Source organism: Chrysemys picta, chromosome 10 (genome assembly GCF_011386835.1).
Source record: "Chrysemys picta bellii isolate R12L10 chromosome 10, ASM1138683v2, whole genome shotgun sequence".
Classification (NCBI taxonomy): Eukaryota; Metazoa; Chordata; order Testudines; family Emydidae; genus Chrysemys; species Chrysemys picta.
Window position 1 is genome coordinate 68,639,743 of NC_088800.1, and position 18,570 is coordinate 68,658,312.

The 18,570-nt window shown below is 40.2% G+C and overlaps 2 protein-coding genes and 1 long non-coding RNA gene across 5 annotated transcripts in view; 2 read left to right on the forward strand and 1 right to left on the reverse strand.

The window, feature by feature from the left end:
- The window catches only part of LOC135973815 (uncharacterized), a 1,510,190-nt gene that overhangs the window by 700,050 nt on the left and 791,570 nt on the right, over positions 1–18,570 (reverse strand). The window lies entirely within an intron of this gene.
- The window catches only part of BMERB1 (bMERB domain containing 1), a 121,220-nt gene that overhangs the window by 3,937 nt on the left and 98,713 nt on the right, over positions 1–18,570 (forward strand). The window contains exons 2-4 of one of the 3 annotated variants that reach the window (XM_005307572.5): positions 206–276; positions 1,586–1,615; positions 1,785–2,856. The exons of 1 other annotated variant lie outside the window; for it this stretch is intronic. In XM_005307572.5, coding sequence (XP_005307629.1) covers positions 206–276; positions 1,586–1,615; positions 1,785–1,964 — 281 coding nt within the window. In that variant the 3' untranslated portion in view covers positions 1,965–2,856. Of the gene's footprint in view, positions 1–205; positions 277–1,585; positions 1,616–1,784; positions 2,857–17,004; positions 17,310–18,570 lie in introns of those variants that run through there. One more of the 3 variants, XM_005307571.5, reaches the window with a different exon arrangement.
- On the forward strand, positions 4,130–4,896 carry LOC135974058 (uncharacterized). The gene is made up of 2 exons (XR_010591180.1): positions 4,130–4,269; positions 4,860–4,896. It is a non-coding gene; the product is annotated as an uncharacterized LOC135974058 (long non-coding RNA).

Here is an 18,570-nt window from a genome sequence, read left to right on the forward strand (position 1 = left end):
ACTGAAGATTAAGAGAATCAGATCAGGAGATGTGATATAGCAGGATAAAGCAGCCATGCAGAACATTTGCTCTTTATTATCACTCTAACTTCTTTCTTTCAAAGAGACTTGTAACATTGTGACAGAATGTGAAAATTTTGATGCAATAAATAAATGTTGGACCTTTTTGCAATCTTTCTGATTGTCCTAAATGTTTTGCTAGCAGGCATGAGTATACTTCAGGGGAAAGAGAACATTTTTTCCGACTGTAAAAAGAAATTCTGGAATACATATAAGGTGAGGCAAATAGTTGATTAATCTCCCTGTTAAGCAAAACAATTAATGTTATTGAATGCTACAGTTAAATCAAAATAGGATGCTAGCTTCCAACATTGTTTGTGTTTTAATTCTGCTTCCTCTCCATTCTTTTGTTTTGGGATTCTGTGCAGGGGGCTCCATGCAAAGCTGCAGTAACACTCAATTATAGGTAACCAGGTACCGCTACCATCTCCAGTTGGGCAAACTGAGTCCATCCTTAAATTGTACAGCATATGTGTTTACAAATGCATCTGAATCCGTGTCAATTACAGTATCCACAATGTAATAAAGACAAATATACTCAAGAGCTGTAATACCATTTATCTTGAGAAATAACCACCAATAAATAGTTAGATGTACAGTTGGCACCACTTTCTTGAACACCTGTTAATAACATTAGTTACGAAGACATCTTTTTTAGTTATCAGTTTCACCCTGTACTTTTCACTGACAGTTTTCCCTTCTTTTAAGAACAATTTTAAGACTACTGATGTCCAATTTTAGCTCATTTCTCTATGTTTTTAAAAATGGTAGATAGGTGACACTAACAAGTGTGGGTTAAAGCCAGCACAAATCCTAAACCTGAGCAAATCAGGGACTTTCAAGATTTTTCAGGCTTTGGAAGAAAAATATATTGAGAAAAAAATTAGCAGGATAAACATTGCAACAAAGTCAGCATTTCACTTCTTATCATGGAACTATTGCACTATGAGAATAAAAGGGCATTTTTGTCACCCTGGAGGGTGTTCTTATAACCAGTGCCCACTATATCTTTGTAAGAACATTTGGTTTAACAGTGTCCTTCTACTGATCTTGCTTACTCTGAGTAAATTAATTAATCAGTTCAGCTCTAAAAAAGGGGTTTACAGTATATGAGCAAGTAGAAGGAGCATTGCAAGTGTGAAATAAATATAAAGTTCAGTGGTATTTTTCATTCACAGCTGAAATAAACATTCACTCATTTAAACATTTGTTCAACCATCTGGTAAATGTGCTTACATATCAGGGATCACATGATTTTGAAGTTCGCATTGTTAGATTTTTGTATATAAACCGAGGCAGAATAATCTCTTAGACATTCTTAGGGTAGCAGCTGATGGGGGTTATTTGCAGTTCTAATATTGCCACCTCTTATTTGAACCACCTAATTTGAAACTGAACACCTTTTATTAACTTTGTTGAGGTATTTCCTAGTCCTTGTTAAATACTGTCAATAAAAAGGAATACTTGAAATAAATCATTGTAACTGAAATACATAATAGTAATTAGTCCATCACTTTCATTTCAGACTGGGCTGTTGTACTGGCCTTTTGTGCAGGTGAGTTTCAAGTTAACATCAGTGCTAACTCAATAACCTTTTCTTAGCCATACAGTCCTATCCTACGTTGTGCCCACCCAATGCTCCCATTGAAGTCAATGGAATTTTTGGGTGTGTAAGGAATGCAGGATCAGGTCCTAACAATGAACTCTCTCTCTTTCCAACACAGCTTTCAAACTTCGTTTTGGTCCCTGTTTACCTGAGAACAGCTTACACTGGGCTCTGTGGCTTTCTCTGGGCTATCTTCATTTGCTTTTCACAACAGAGCGGTGATGGCACAGCAAAGTCGGCTTTTCTGTGGTTCCAAAGAGAGAAGGTCAATGCAGATGGCGAACCATCAGAGAAATGAGAAAGTTTTTTAATGGAGTATTTATTTTAAATGGTTAAACTGTGCTTATAAAGGGCAATGAATTGCACCGCCAACTGATTGCTGTGTTTTAAAATGAATCTTCATCCCAGGGCTCAGTGGTCATTATATACAGTGCAATACTTTGGTTTTGCACCTGTTTGCACAGAAAAGAGGCCCATTGTATATTGCTGTTTAATTATTTTCATGCTGGCAACTAGTCTCCTCTGGGGACTCTAGCCACTTGCTTGTCACAGTGCAGCAAGAGCATTTGCACAACATGGTAGCCAGCCTCATTGGGGAGAAATATTAGCTGTAATTTAATTTTCAAGCAACTTCTGGTTGCTAGAAAAGGGGGGGATAGAACATTAAATCATCAGTGTTTATACTTGCCAGTTATTATGAGAGCAAGATTCCTTTTGCATTCACTGGAGTTTTCTCTGAATTGCAACCTATGGTACTGAATCTATATTTATTCTGAGAAAAAATTGTACTCTTTTTTTTATAGGAACCGATTATAACATTTTTAAACTCTTGCCTTAGCCAGCAGTGAGAATATGTACAAAGACAATAACTTAGCCTTGCAAAATTTACCAGTCTAAGCACAAAAGGAATTTGCTCACCCTCTACAATGATCAATGACAAGGAAAAATTAATGAATTTTGCAAGACTGATATAGCAGTTGAATTGTTGTTGCTGTGTGTGTATTTAATATCCTCAAGATAATGAAGCAATTAAAAGATGGCTTTATTTATTCTGGTTAGTACTTTTAAAATCAACATTATATTTGGATATTTGTACTCCTTTTCAGTAAGATTCATAGTGTATGGAGTATGGATGAATGTGTATGACAATACATAACACTCAAAAGCAAATTAGAAATAATGTGCTCAAATTAATGCTTTTTGTGATAATTCTATTATAGGTAATGCTTTTATTTTTATTTCTGCATGTGCCTTAAATGTATAGTGATGAACTGCATTCATTTAGAAGAAAGGAACTTGGGAGGAGTGCCACTGCAGGGAAAATAAGAGCTGACATTAGGGAAATTGACAAGGATTTCAAGAAAGAGTATACACAATCTCTATGTGATCTGCGGTAAGATGCGGAAAGCATTCCATTGGTGATCGTTTTTGAACTTTTACCAATAAATGTGACAGCTATCAGGATTGCAAATAATAAGAAATAAAGTTCAATTTGATATCAGATTGCTAATCCCTCCTACAGAGTTGAAAGACAACACCATCAGTTATTTTCTGTTCCCTGTTTCTTTACCTTGTCAGCATGCACAAAATGGAAAATGTTGTTAAGAATATAGTTCTTGGAGAAAAAATGATGACTGAGATATAGTGTTGCTTTGCTGTGTGCTGTAACAATATGCCATGTTCTACCCTTGAAGTAGATGCAATTCCTTAGTGGATGAATTGATTGATATATAGTTTTAATTGTTAGTAAAATTTGTAATGTGTGGAACACCGCTCTTTTATTTTTAAAGCTTTGAATGTTTATACAAGCTGTCCATTAGCGCTGTATACTTTTCTGATGCCAGTTATTCAGGAACTTGGCTTAAATAGGATTTTTGTCTGGGTAAGGACTTCAGGATTTATCTCCATGTTTCTTCTGTTTTCAGTATACAGAAAGGTAGTTCTTTGTTCCTTTGCTCTTTTGTGTAATCACACTGGAGCATGTAGTTCTCATGTTTCAGTGAATTTAAGAATCTAAGTAATCCTTTTACTCCCTCCATTTCTCTTGAAAAGTTGCTACGGGCTACATAAGTAAACTAATCTCTCTTCCTGTTCTAAAACCTCTTTGTAACCACAAGCTTTGGCAGTTAGTAGGAGTGTTTCAGGGGCGGGAGATGCAAAACAATGTGGCTATCTTGGGCCAGATCCTCAGCTGGTGTAAATTGGCGTAGCTCCTTTGAAGTTTTTGGAACTCTGTCAGTGTACACCATCTGAAGATCTGGCCTCTTACTTTTTGGAAATACTATAATTTCTTACCACTTTATAAATTAGGAGACTCTAATATGATTTTTCCTACATATGCAGGGCTAATGATTGGTGATACAGTACTTATCAACAAGAATATCTAAAATATCAAACCGTGGACCAGCAGCTGGGCAGGTTTGCCCTCATGCCTGTTTGGATGCATGTTTCATAGGTGGTCCCAGAGAGTCCACCTAAAGGAGCTGCAATAGACTTAATGCCAACTGAACACTACACAGAATTCACCAAAAAAGTATGGCTAGATATAAGAAGTCAAGGTGGTACTCGGCAAACGGAGGGAGCTCTCTGCCATCAGCTATCAGGCATGTATTCACATGACACCTCCATTTCATGGGGTTGTTTCTAAAATCAAATGAGTAGAGAAGACAAATTCTGACCAGGTGTGACAGCAACTCGGTTTTATTCAGTGTAGCTGTGTAGCTTATACAGGGTCTGAATTTGGCCAAATGAGAATTTGAAAGTCTGTTTTCCAATTACACTAATTAAAAAAAAATTGTACTGCCCTAGATCATTTTGATATCTGAGTCACATTCTGCTAGGAGTTCAGGCTAGTATCTAGAAAAAGCCCAGAAGAAGGTCTGAGTTTTTCCTGCCCTGGAAAGCAGCGGCCACTGACATTGTCTAGAACCTTAGGTTTCACAGTATGATGCATGAGAAGCTGCTTGGCTCAAATATGTACCATGCTGATGGGCACCATCTAAGTATGTACAGCATATTAATAATAATATTGATGCCACATTTGCAACCTAGAAAGCTTCTGCCTTCCCATTCTCTGCTGGTATAGCCAATGCTCGCTTTATGGCAATGGGAAAAGGGGTACAAGGAATATACATATATTAGGGCGGGAAACATCCATTTTAATTTTACTTGGAAAATTGTTGTATTTTTGCAGAGAATCAGTAAACAGTAAAAGTCATTATTTGGCCGTGGCTATCTTTAATGGTTTGTGTATAAACCCGTGGGATCTTCGTGGACCACAAGCGGTGAAGACCTTAGTTTTATGTCACACCCAGAAGATGGCACCTCCTACTGCAAGGTCCTTATCACAAGGATTATTAACCCCATTTTACAGGTGGGGAAATTGAGTCTCAGAGAAGATTAATGACATACTGAGGGTCATTCAGCAATTCAGGGGCAGAGCCAAGAACAGAATCCAGAACTCCTGCCTTCAAAGCCTTATGCTATAGCCACTGGACTCTACTTCCTCTCAGATTAGAAGAAAACAGAAATCTGGGATTATTATTTTATTAAATAATAAGTAATTAATATATTTCCAGAAGCAAGCATGGACATCCGTGAGGAAAGAAAGGCATAAAATGAAAGCTTCAATAGATGTGTAAATCAACATGCAAAGGCTAGTGGTGGTGTGTTAGAGACTGCTAAATTTAATCATTTATTTGTGAAATTCTTGAAGAGGAAGCTGTCCAACGGATTTGAGGCAGTCTGAAGTAAACAACATGCAGTACAATGGACAACAGTTTAAACTACTTGTGCAAATGCCTGTGGGTTTAGAAGTGGTTGTAATCTCTCAAGAGAAAGATCTATGGGTCATTGTGAACAGCTCAATGAAGATGCTTGCTCAATCCATACCAGTGATTAAAAAAGCAAATGAGACAATGGATTATATTAGGACAGGGACAGAAAAAGATTTATTTCTGTGAACCCATTCAAAGTAGTAGATATTTTATATTTTGATATTTATAAAGAAATACATTGGAAACATACAGTGGAAACATTTTGTGCTTCCCTGAATGGAAATGAGTTTTGCAAATAAAACCAAATCTGCAAATTTTATAACATGAGGCAGAGCAACTTTCACAAAAAAGAGGTGCTGGAATCTTCCTGTATTTGGAGATGTTTGTTTTGGTGCTTCATAATAATACATTAACCCTTTTCTCTACTGGTTCTATAAGTCATTTGCTGCACTATCATCACTCCATTGATGTCAGTGTATTATTGGAGGTGCCTGGCAGATAGAGCAGCAAAGGAAGTATATTTCACACCCCAGACCTGTAATACAATATGTACAGATTAGCATCAGTCAAAAAGTGTTAGTTTTTAAGATATACTATGCACAGTTCATAAAGTAGGTGAGTGCTACTTGTGCTAAAATGTGTGGAATTCAAGCAGGAAAAGAGAATGCAGTGAAATAGCATGGGATGCTTGGCATTTTATTAAACTGTTTATCCATCCTTCTCATGCAAATTGCATTTCTTTCTTGAAATGTACATCATAGGGCTGCTGTTGAAGAAAACAAAAAGGTTGATTATTATTATTTAGAGGTACACATTATAAACAGATTTGTGGAATACAGTGGTCTCCTGATGCACTTGCCTTTCACTGTTCTGGCTCTGCAAACCAGGAAGAAAGGCAGCTTAATCAGCAAGTGTATCTCCAAGTGGCACAGACCTATGGTCCTGAGGCTTTTCTAAACTATGCTCTGGGCTGACCCCAGGATTAGAGAAGAAGAAAGATTGATTAAAGCCATCTTTGCTCATTCTCTCCTCAGCTGCACAGTGGGGGGTTATGGCCCTGTAAATTTAGTTGCTTATTGTATTTTACTACAGATTAACAGTTGATACTGTAAATTATTTTTGTATATAAGCATTACAGAGATGTATCCGAGGACCATGATAAGGGAATACAACAGAGGTAAAGTTGTGTATGTTACAGGTTAAAACAGAAGATGGAACTCTTTGGGACTTTAGATGTCTTTCTAGGGTGAAGAGAAAGTGGTGCAATCAGACTTAGGGAACTCCCTCCTGGAAATATATGGATTAGCAGCAGCTCTGGAGAAAATTCTTTCAGACTTTTCAGAGATTCAGTGATTCCAAGGCCAGAAGGGACCACTGTGATCATTTAGTCTGCCCTCCTGTATAACATGAGAACTTCCCCAAAATAATTCCTAGAGTAGTGGTTCTCAACCTGTGGTCTGCAGACCATGTCTAAGGAGTCAGTGAAAGACTAAGACTGAAAACTGACTGAACAGAATTCAATTATACATACAGACAATAGATTTCCAAAAGGTCTGTACCGCCGTTCGAAAATTTTTAGGGGTCCGCCAATGAAAAAAGAGAACCACTTTTAGAGCATATCTTTTAGAAAACATTCAATCTGGATATAAAAATTGCCTGTGATGGAGAATCCACCATGACCCTGAGTAAATTGTTTCAATGGTTAATTACCCTCAGTGTTAAAAATTTATAACTTATTTGACTTATGGTGAGAGAAATCAAGAGTCTCAAATGAAGACAAAAACCAAGAGAGAAAACTTATTGTATTTCTCCATACTGAAAATGGGTCAACAATGTACAAGAGATCAGTATGAGAGGCTGTATCAAATACACTGGAGTCTTTTTTAGTGAACTCACATATAGTGAAAACACCTTTCTAGGGAAGCACAATGAAAGATCAAAATGGCCTCCCATTGTAATGTGCAAATTCCAGTTCTGGTTCTAGCGAACCTCTACTCAGAATGAAGTTGGTTCAGTGAGAAGTAGTTTCAATATAAGAGGGCCCCATTGTAGTAAGTGTTTGTAAAATGAAGTGATTACAGTGTAACACCAGTGTCTAAGGAAAAAACCAGATTTACCTACAGTGTATAATGTGTGGAAATATCATGAAGCTAGAATGACAAATGTGAGAATTGGAACAGTGTTAGCGACATAATTACATTGGAACTTCCATATAATAAGTCTTTGCATTTATTTCTACAGCATTTTTCATCTGAGCTGCTCAAAGCCTTTTACGAATGTTCAGGGGGGAAATCCTCTTCTTAGCACCCACCCAGAGTAACTGGGCTGGGGACTGATGATCTTTGAGGGAGCAGAGATAAGTAATCCTCTCCCAGAGAACCTGCCCTGAGGCCCACTTCCCAGTCTCAGGAACAGAGAAGTCTCCACAGCTCTTGCAGCCCACTCCAGATGTGTGTGGAGGCAGAGGAAGGATTTGGTCAGTGACCCAATGATCCTGTACCCAAGAAGCTGAGCACAGAAACACAGCCAGTCTACGTTGAACAGGGATATGACACACACAGTTTCCAACCCACATGAACTTCCAAAACCTGTACACACAACTACAGGGTTCAACAGCATCTGACACTCTTCCGCCTGTGGAGAGATGGCAGCTTTTGCCCTGAATTAGTTAACCCTCCTAATGCCCTTTTCTGACTAGTTGATGGCTGGGGAAACTGAGGCACAAATGATTTCACCATGCTCATACAGTGAGCATATGGTAGAGGACACTCATTCCCTGACTCCTATCCCTGAGCTTTTATCAGAAGAGCAGCTTTCCCCCCACTGCACCTGTGTTAGTGATGCCACCGGCTTTTTAGGTGGAGATTTCTTCCCCTTACTTTCACGTTTTCCACTGGTGCATGGCTTATGTAACATCTTCAGTCTTTCTCTCACCCTCGTTGAGTGGCTGAGATTGAGGAATCTACCTTTCTGGCATTGTGGTGTTCTCATCTCACCATTACTTTAACAGCCCAATCCTACAGCCATAGCTCAGGCAAAACTGCCATATAATTCAATATGTGTGGTTTGTCTGTATTAGGATTGCACGCTCAGGCCCTTGATACAGTCTTGGTAATGATGGGGTTTGATATCTCACTCTTTGAAATAAGCACCACATTTACGTATCTAATAAAATATGCTCAGCGGCTTCCATTTCATGCATCACATACTTTTATTTTCACATCCAAAGCACAACAAGATTATTAGTTGTACCTGAGCTGCTGTAGTAGGCCAGTGACATTGATTGAAGGACTTTACGTTAATTACATGCTCAATTGATAACGGTCACAATACATAGTGATGAGAGACTAGTAGAGTGTAGTAATTACATCTGATGTTATGTGGAAGTACTTGTACTGTTCCAGTGCAATATTTCTCTTGTTCTGTAAGTAGGATTCTGAAAATTCAATGGGACATAGGCCCCTCAGTCACTTGGAGATGAATTTTTAAATGTATTTAGGCACTTAAAGATGCAGATAGGCACTTAGTGGGATTTTCAAAAGCTCGTAGCCCCAACTCCCACTGAGAGCTCAGTCCTGCACAACTCCCAATGGGAGTTAGGGGTCTAGGCGCTTTGAAATTCCCATTAGGTGCCTATCTGCATCTGTAGGTGCCTAAATAAATACTTTTTAAAATCTGGCCTTTAGACACTTGTGAATATCCTGAGAGACATGGAGCACCTGCAGCTCCCACTGACTCAGAGGAGTACAGGGGCTACTTTGTGTGTCTCTCTTGGTGCAAGCATCCCAAATGGAACAGGTAGGAGGTAGGGTCCTGTGCTGGCCCAGAAAATGGACTGGCTGCATTTAGTAGATCATGTTGCACTGTCCTCACAGATGATGTAGCTTGTATAGTCCCATATTCACCAGGCTGTTAAGGGAGGGAATTACATCTCCTTTAGACCTGTGGGGCTGTACAGTTCCACATTATCCGCTACTCAGCCCAGTGAATAAATGGCACGATTTGACCATCAGACTGAAGCAGGAGATTGGAAGATACAGCTGCCATTTCAAGGTGAAGGAGAAAAGAGAATGCTAAGTGAAAGGGACAGGCATACCTATGGTATTGCATGTGTAAAATTGCTCTTATACTGAATTGGGTTTTTTGTTGTCCTTGTAGTTTTATTTCTTGTGGACCAGCAACAAAATAACACATCTTTCTTCTATGCCTCCGGGCCTGTGAACGTTTTTGAGCTCTCATGTAAGATCAGCCCTTGTGCAGGGGAAATGGATGTCCACATGCAATTACCTTTAATTTTTGGACTTTCTAATGCCAATGCAGGTAAACTCAGGCCCTAAGTGAGATGGCAAAATGATACTATGTTGGCATGTTTTATATGACTTTTTATTTTAACAGATGTATCTGTCTATTAAAATTCAATACACTATTGTACACTTCTGTTAGTATGCAACCTATCATATCCTAGACCCTGTATCTTTGTGTAATTCAGGAATCTGTTTTTCTGTATATCTATTACCACCCAACACCCATGTAAAAACTCTGCTGCAAGATAATGGCTCACCTACATGACAAGGTGCTGAAATTGGTCCAAAGATGGAAAAATGTGAATATTATACTGAGGACTCTATTACCGTACTATTTGTAATATATCCAACTTTTACAAGTCAAAGAAAAGTACAGATATTATGATGGTTTTTAGTGTACTGCTGTAAAATTTACAATCAAAGAGCAAAGTGTGAATGTAGCATGAGTTTACTACGAAAAATAAAAAGTCAGATATCTTTTGTTGTGGTCCAAAGTACTGCCAGGTGAAACTTGGTCATTAAGCCTCAACTGGTCTACTCAAACTGTTTCTGTTCTATCTGTCTGGACCTGCATATGCCCATGTATATGGAATACCAGTTTGTACTTCTAGGGCTCCTGTATTTTGTATTCTATAAGCTGACCTTTCACACAGAATGGAATCTGAGTAAATAGATTTTTTTTAAAACGCTGGTGTGGTCTCTATTATTGATCTCTCTGCAACCTTTGCAATCAGACTTTGTATAGACCCAGACACCAAACCCCTGCCTTCAAACAAACCACTCCACTTAAACAAAAACTCAGCATAACCCACCATATTTTGACGGTTTCCATCCAAAACCATAAATCAGCTCAGCTTCTCTTGAAACTCAGTTCAGACGCAAAGGTTTATGAGGCTTGGTCAACCTGGTCTGTGTATTAGGGGCTCAATCCTGCAAGAATCTGAGTGCTGTAGCCCTGATCCGGGAAAGCCTTTAAGCACTTGTTTAATTTTAAGCATGTGATAATGGACTACTCGTGCTTAAAGCTGAATGCATGCCTAAGGCCTTTGCTGGATTGGGACCAGAGAGTTCAGCCCCTTGAAGGACTGAGCTCTAGGTTAGTGATAACAAAATGAGACCTTACGTGGCCTGGCTTCACACAGATTCAGTTACAAGTCAGAAAGACTGTGGGACAAATTCATATGTGAGGTGGCAAATTTGCAGATTTCCCCCCCAGAAAAACAACTTTGCGAACAACATGGTGCAATATTAAATGAAGAAAATGTCCACTAAATTTTGCCAGTCATGTCATTTTTTGCTTGGCATTTTTTTGGTAATGTCTCTTGTCATTTTTCAACAGAAACTGTACTTTAAATACAAGTAAATGGAAATAATAAAGAATTACTAATTAAATGCTCAGTTGTTTCATTCATTCTTGATTAAACAGGTAGTCAGTGACATGTTAAACCCAGAGGTGTACCCATGTAACAGTTCATATTCCAAGCATTAATCAAAAATCAAGAAATCAGAATAAGATGACATATAACTCAGCATGAATGCACACATGCGCTGATCCGCATCTTAAATTCAAGGAACTTCATATTTCCCTTTAATATGCTCCTTAGAATGCCTTGCCATACTGCCTTTAAACTACAGAGTACTTTTCCAATCCTGGCAGAAATGTAAAGCAGCAGTGGGAAAGGAGTAACACTCCAGTTATTTACCTGCAATTAGTCTGAATTATATATGAAGTTATTTTAGCCTAAAATACATTTACAGGAATGACTAATGATAGGAAAAGCCATGTACATACATAAATAAGGCAGTAACTATTCATGGTATGGGAAAGATTCATAATGAGGAAGTAATATCAATACTGATACATATATCAAAGGGGTAGCCGTGTTAGTCTGGATCTGTAAAAGCAGCAAAGAGTCCTGTGGCACCTTATAGACTAACAGACATATAGGAGCATGAGCTTTCGTGGGTGAATACCCACTTCTTCGGATGCAAACATGAGCTCCTATACGTCTGTTAGTCTATAAGATGCCACAGGACTCTTGCTTGCTTCCGAAGAAGTGGGTATTCACCAACGAAAGCTCATGCTCCTATACGTCTGTTAATCTATAAGGTGCCACAGGACTCAATACTGATACATGATACACATTAATCTGCCAGCCCTGACCCTGATCTTGCATAAGGATCTGCTAGATCAGTGGTTCTCAAACTTTTGTATTGGTGACCCCTTTCACACAGCAAGCCTCTGAGTTTGTCCCCCCTCTTATAAATTAAAAACACTTTTAAAAATATTTAACACTATTATGAATGCTGGAGATGAAGTGGGGTTTGGGAGTGGAGGCTGACAACTCGCGACCCCCGCCCCCAAGTAATAGGGTGGCCAGATGTCCTGATTTTATAGGGACAGTCCCGAGATTTGGGGCTTTGTCTTATATAGGCTCCTATTACCCTTCACCCCCTGTCCTGATTTTTCCCACTTGCTGTCTGGTCACCCGACCAAGTAATAACCTTGAGACACCCTGAGGGATCACGACCCCCAGTTTGAGAACCTCTGTGCTAGAGCAGACTCCTGCATCCCTGTGGACTCCCATGATGTGCAAGGGGATCAGTGCCTCTAAGAGTTCTTTCATGACAGCACATAACTGAACATAGTTATAAACTGCAAAAAGATACTAAGCTACCTCTTGCCCCTCTATTTTTAATTAGGATTTATATACTCTGAAGAAACAAATAACATTTACTTTTGCCTAATATTATACATTTTAAAAGAAAATGTGATACACACAATATCAGAAACAAAGAGAGGAAGAGCCCTGATTTTTATAGGGCAGTAACATGAATCAATGACATGACTGGTATCATATACACTGGCAAGATCAAACTGTGTTATAATGTCATTGGGGGCACTGAAGTATTATACCCCGATCTCCTTACATAGTAAATTTGTCTGGGTAGACAGCTCATGACATTATGGGGACAGGAGATTATGTTTAATGCGGTCTTGTTCACAGATCCAGTTTCCCAGGCTATTGAGTTCATCTATGCTATACGTTCATCTGTGTTGAGGAATCTGGTTACAGCTCACTTGGACATGTCCCAGACTTCATGGACACTCTGAAAACACAGGCAGGTCCATTTTACACTACAAAATTGAACCATTGAGGGAGAATTGACATGGTTGAAATTCAAGTGCAGATGGTACCAGTATGAGCAGGAATTATTTCATGTAAACTGTGCTGTACTGTGTTTTGGAACAATGCTGTAAAGCTCTCTGGGTGTTTGTTTTTATATCCTAGACTCTGTAGCATGGTTTGGCTAGCAAGTTGCTCAGGAAACAAATCCCTGGCCAACCTAACTAAGAAACTATGGTAGAATTGTGTCAGTGTCAACAACTTGTTGCTAGCATGGTTTCAACTATAGTGTAGACAGGATATAAAAAAATCTGCTGGCCTCCTCCCACAAGAAATTAAAATCAGACACTGAAGTGTAAAGTCTACATGAATATAAGCAAAAGATAAAATACTTTTACATATAATCCACAATTTCATTTTACTTCACTAGGTCAAATTTTGAAATGTAAATTTTAATGACTAAATATAAACCTTTGCAGAAGCTTTACCACTATTTTTATGATGTTGGAATGACTGCACTGTCTGACAAAGAACAGTGACCCTACTTCCTGCTTCCACGGTGGCCAAGCACTAGCCAGATCCGGCCCTTGGAGAATATCATTGGTGTAATCAGATTGCCAGGATAATATAGACCCGCCTCCCTCTCCCCATTATGCTAGTCATAAGGCTATGCCAGGAGCTTTCCCAGGGAAAGGGCAATGATCTGCTGTGTGATCTGGCTATTCTCAGCGACAGAAGTTTCTTGTGGGCCATTACAGCTGAGTGTAAATTATAGCAGCCCTCTGGCTCCCCTAGCTTTCACCAAAGTTCAAATCATCCCCCAGCCGGCCCAGAATCTGTTATCCCATAAATGGGCCAGGAAGTACTTTTCCCCCTTGAGCCAAAGCTCAGAACTGGGGGTTCAATGCATTTGTGATAAACATCCAGGAAAACATTGTCAGCTGGTTTTAGATTTGGTTTTAAGAAGGATATGCCTACAGCAGCTTAAGCATATTCCAAAATGAAAGTGCTTGATGAAAACAGAATATTTTTTCTCCAGATGATAAGAGGCCAACCATGAAACAAGTGTAGCCAACTTTTCTGCTAAATCTCATTAAATTAACCTGAGCAGTAAGTTGCCTATAGCAGCCACTTGTGAGACCGGGAAATTAGAGACAAACCATTCCCTCCTGTGAAAAAATACCCCAAGGAAATAAACACTTCTACATTGTTGTGAGGTCTTACAGTGGTTTCTTTGCTGTATCATTCCTTCACTGAGTTGGGATTGAGACCTGTGGAAAGAACAAGGTCTCTAGTACCCACATAAGCAGGGAATCTGTGGGAGCCTGAAGGAAAAAAAATCAATAGATCCCTGACAGCTATGTGAAGCCAAAGATTATTCACACACACCTTCTTCTACCCTGACTTACATGGCATGCTGCCATTCTCTGAGTAAAGAGCAAACATTATATATAGTGTCTTGGATGCTGCAGGAGATCATTGGAATGTACTGGATGGAAAGGGGGCAATAGATTGGCACACACAAAAACTGTCCAATTTCAAATGACTAGCCACAGCACCTGATGACATTATTTGATGAATAAATCATTTTAGGAACTGGCAGGGAACTAAAGCAGTCAGGTGGTATGATTTCATGAGAGAAATATAAATCAGACCTGAAGGACATCTGTATTTTTCTACATCTCAAACTTCTGAATAACTAGAATGAACTGAGATTTTCGTAGTTTCTTTCCCCATGATGCATTCAGTAAAAGAGAACAAACCTTGTGGGCATAAGAGTAAATATCTTTCTGAGGTGCCTTCAAGGGCATCATTAGCTGCAGGGAAATTACTTCCACTGCAAATGATGCCATATCACAATAGCAAAAATGCTAGAACATAAGCAACTTAATTTCTTCCGAAGTAAGACCTCAATCCTGCAAATGCTTGCATGTGAACTCATCAGGACTACTCAAATACTCACATGTGTAACTGTTTGCAGGTTCAGCCCTAATGTTATAATGTGGATGTATCAAAGATAAGCAGGTGAAAACACACTATCAGAATATGATTAATTGACTGGTATGCTCTGTCACCTACAGTTCATTTCTCAAACTATCATGATTTCTTACTACTGCTAATCCTTTTTTCTTTCAGGTTAACAAACTCAGATCTTAAAATATTTGATTATTTTCCTAGACTCTTCCTTTATCACATAAAGAAAGCATTTGGGTGCAATTATGAAAAGCACCCAAAGGATGGATTAAACCTAAATGTGGCCCAGATGCATCCACATATTGGCCCTCCTCCCCACTCAGCCTCTATCTCCTAGTCCAAACCTGGCCCCTATCCCAGATAGGCTTTTGTCTTCCTCCCACTCCTATGTTCTTCAGTCCTCCAAGTGAGTCAATACAGCCACCCTCAGGCAGTCATATAGTCACCCAGTTAGCTGTGCATTGTGCTGCCACCTGCTACGCTGCTTCTGACTCACAGCTCTGTCCCTGCTCCTTCTCACTAAGGGCCAAAATCTGCCAGGACTCAGCATTTCTTAGTCACTGAGACCAATTCCAGAATGTCCGCGACCCAAAATAGTCCCAGCAAATCTCCACAGAATGCAGATTAGAGGGAAGGAGCCGGGTGTCCTGCAAGCCTTCTAAAATATTGTCCAAATAATTCTAATTTGCTAGCTGGCTTCATTCAGTGAAAAGCAGAAATGCAACTAGGCAGAAATTCTCTCAATGCTACAATTTTGAATTTTGCTTTTTCTGTGCAGCCCCTACCTCTCCAAAATTAAAAATAACTCCCACAACTCTGACTTCAAAAAACCCATAATCTTTTGAAATCCCTTCCACACACTTTCTACACCCTTTGTATGTCTGTAATTGAAAATAAACACTCAGAATTACTGGAAATCCATCAGTTGTCATGAACCAGTCACTTGATCTCTCTTAGCTTTTTTATGTATGTGTTCATAAGGAGACAGTGTCATTGTGGTCCAGTGGTTAAAACACTGACTGGGGAGGCAGAAGACATCAGTGCTGGTCCTTACTCTGTCACTGACTTGCTGAGTGGCAATGGGCAAATTAATTAACTATGCTTTGTCTGGGCTTCTCATCTGTACAAGGAGGGTAATGCCACTAACAGTAAAGTGCTATGGGAGCTTTGGATGAAAGGCACTACATCATTGTAAAGAGAAGTGTTAGAAAATTTTACCCACTCACCACCACAATAAAATAAAACTAATAATTGCCACAGTTGGAATTTAGCTTCCTGCATAATCATTTCCTTCTCTTCTAATCCCAGGAGACTGCACAGACAGTGAACGTACATGTTTATGAGAAATGCAAAACCACATCATTTGTTTGGGTGCCATCCTCTGGCTTTTGCTGAAAGTGAAGCTAGAAAGCGTGGAGCTCTGCAGAACTCCTGCAGAGGCTGTTGAAATGCACATGGGGGGGGGGGGAGGGTTTACTGTGAAAGTAAAGCTTAGCTCTCCATGGTATTATTATTTATGAGGTGTAACATGCACCTGATGTGCTCAGCACTGCACAAGGCACAAAAAGAAAGACAATCCCTGCCCTGAAGAATAAACCTCTAGTCAAGGGTTCATAAACCTGGATTCCAGGGTCATGCAAATGTTCATGAGGTCAGACTCTCCATGTTTCCTAACAGAGCATTTACCTGGCTACTCCTCTAGAAGGAATGAAAATGGAGAGTGACCAACCCAGCTGCCTCCAAAAGATCAGGAGCTGAAGTGGACATGAACAGAAGGTGATAGAGGGTGGGGGTTAGGCTAGTTATGTATATGAAGGGGAGAGGGGAGCTAGCCAGTGCCTGGTGGGGAGAGCAGCTTGGGGGAGGGGGCAGGAGATAGGACCATAGAGATAGGCTTTGGAGGGAGGTTCCTTGTGAAGTGGGAAGCATCCTCCTCCATAACCACTTGGGGGATGGGATATTCAGGCAAGGGTCTTCTTCTTTTGCGCCCCTGCCTGGAAAATACTATCCCCAGCCCATGTCCTCCCTAGCCTGTGGCAGAATCCCTAGCCAGTGACCGCCTCTCCCCCGTGGCATGTTTTTTTCCCATTGTTTTCCTGCCTCCCCCTCCCCTTCTCCCTTGCTTTCACCCAGCGCTTCTGTAGACAGCATCCTCGCACTGAGCATGTGCGCTGCATCCCTTCCCCTCCTCCTCCTCGGGTACCAGCCCGGCGACGAGGTGCAGTGAGCTCAGCAGCGCCTTCCAGTCCAGCCCAGGAAAGGGCTGAGCCGGAGCCCTGCCGCCCCGGCTCGGGTGGAGTGAGCCGGGGAGCCCCATGCACACAGACTGCCCAGGCAGTAGCCATGCACTCAGGCGTGGAGTTAAAGAGAGCCATCTCTGCCAGCATGGAGACAGAGAAACCAATGAGACGCTACGGGGCAGTGGAGGAGACTGAGTGGAAAGCTGAGGGGCTGGGGAGAAGTAAGTGCTTTGGATTGCTAGTGCAAAGGATGAAAACGCGGAGATCCCCGCATCAGCACTTTAAACCAGAGGAAGGAGGGGGTAGAGGGAGAATAGCGATTTAAAGAGACATTCTGTTTGATCGCTATTGTGTTCAATCCGCACTGGGTAATGACCTGATCCCCTTAGCTTAGATTGGGCAATGCATACATACATGCAAATGAGCAATGTGGTCTTGGTAACAAAAGGAAACAGCCTTTGCTTTGTTTGGGGCTGGGCAAGGTTTGTGTGATCATTTTGCCCATTGAGGCTGGTGGGAGGGAGCCTCTGCTTTCTGAACTGGGTTGAGTTCAAGACAAAGGTCTTTCCCTCACTGACCCTAAGAATGGACAGGGGCTGGATTCATTCTAAGGCAGCTCAACTCACTTTGTTATTTCATTGAAAAATGGATCACTGACTTAGCTCAATGAAGTGCAGAGATGTTATTGGTTTGGAGGCTGTGGGATGGGGAAGGATAATTGGGACATTAGTTTTCTCTCGATGTCTATACAATGTGATTTAATATATGGCATTTAACAAATATTGGCAGCATTTTATAGGCTTCATGTTTGAGAGGCACAAGTGACATCCATATTATTCATTCCTATGTTCAGTTGGAGGGTACTGAAATACTGTGCTTCATTCAATTGTATACTAATGGATGTACTGTAGTTATTGGCTCAATAAAAGCTCTCTAGTGCAAGAGTGCTCTTCAGTGAAATCAACATTTTTCAGAATGCAGCAGCTGACACATCCATTCCAAAGTGCTGATGACAAGAATAGGTATAGAGATAAATGCTATCAATTCAAGCTGTCAGGAGGACTCCTGACTGTCCCAATACTAGTAAATGTTACTCTTTTGGTGGCAGAGCCACCTCCCAGCACAACTTGATAAACCTGTAAATTCCCTCCCATTTTCTAAATAACCATTTGTTGCTAACATCCTTGAAAAGGAAGTCACTGAAAAGCTGTGCATTCGTTGCAGGACAAAATATATGATAAGTTCTAGCAAGGATTCTGATTACGCTCTATGGAGAAAGCTTTGTGGAGAATGAAATGTTTGCAATAACTTCTTTGTTTAGACAGGTTGTGGGCCATAATGTTTGCTGGTTTCCGAGATCTGTCATCCACCTTTTGATATTGTGCATCAGGACGTCTTGATAGAATATCTTTAATATCTTTGGTTTGCAGCAACTTGGTATCATATTTTATCCACTGCTTCCTGCTTTGCTCAAGTTTCTAA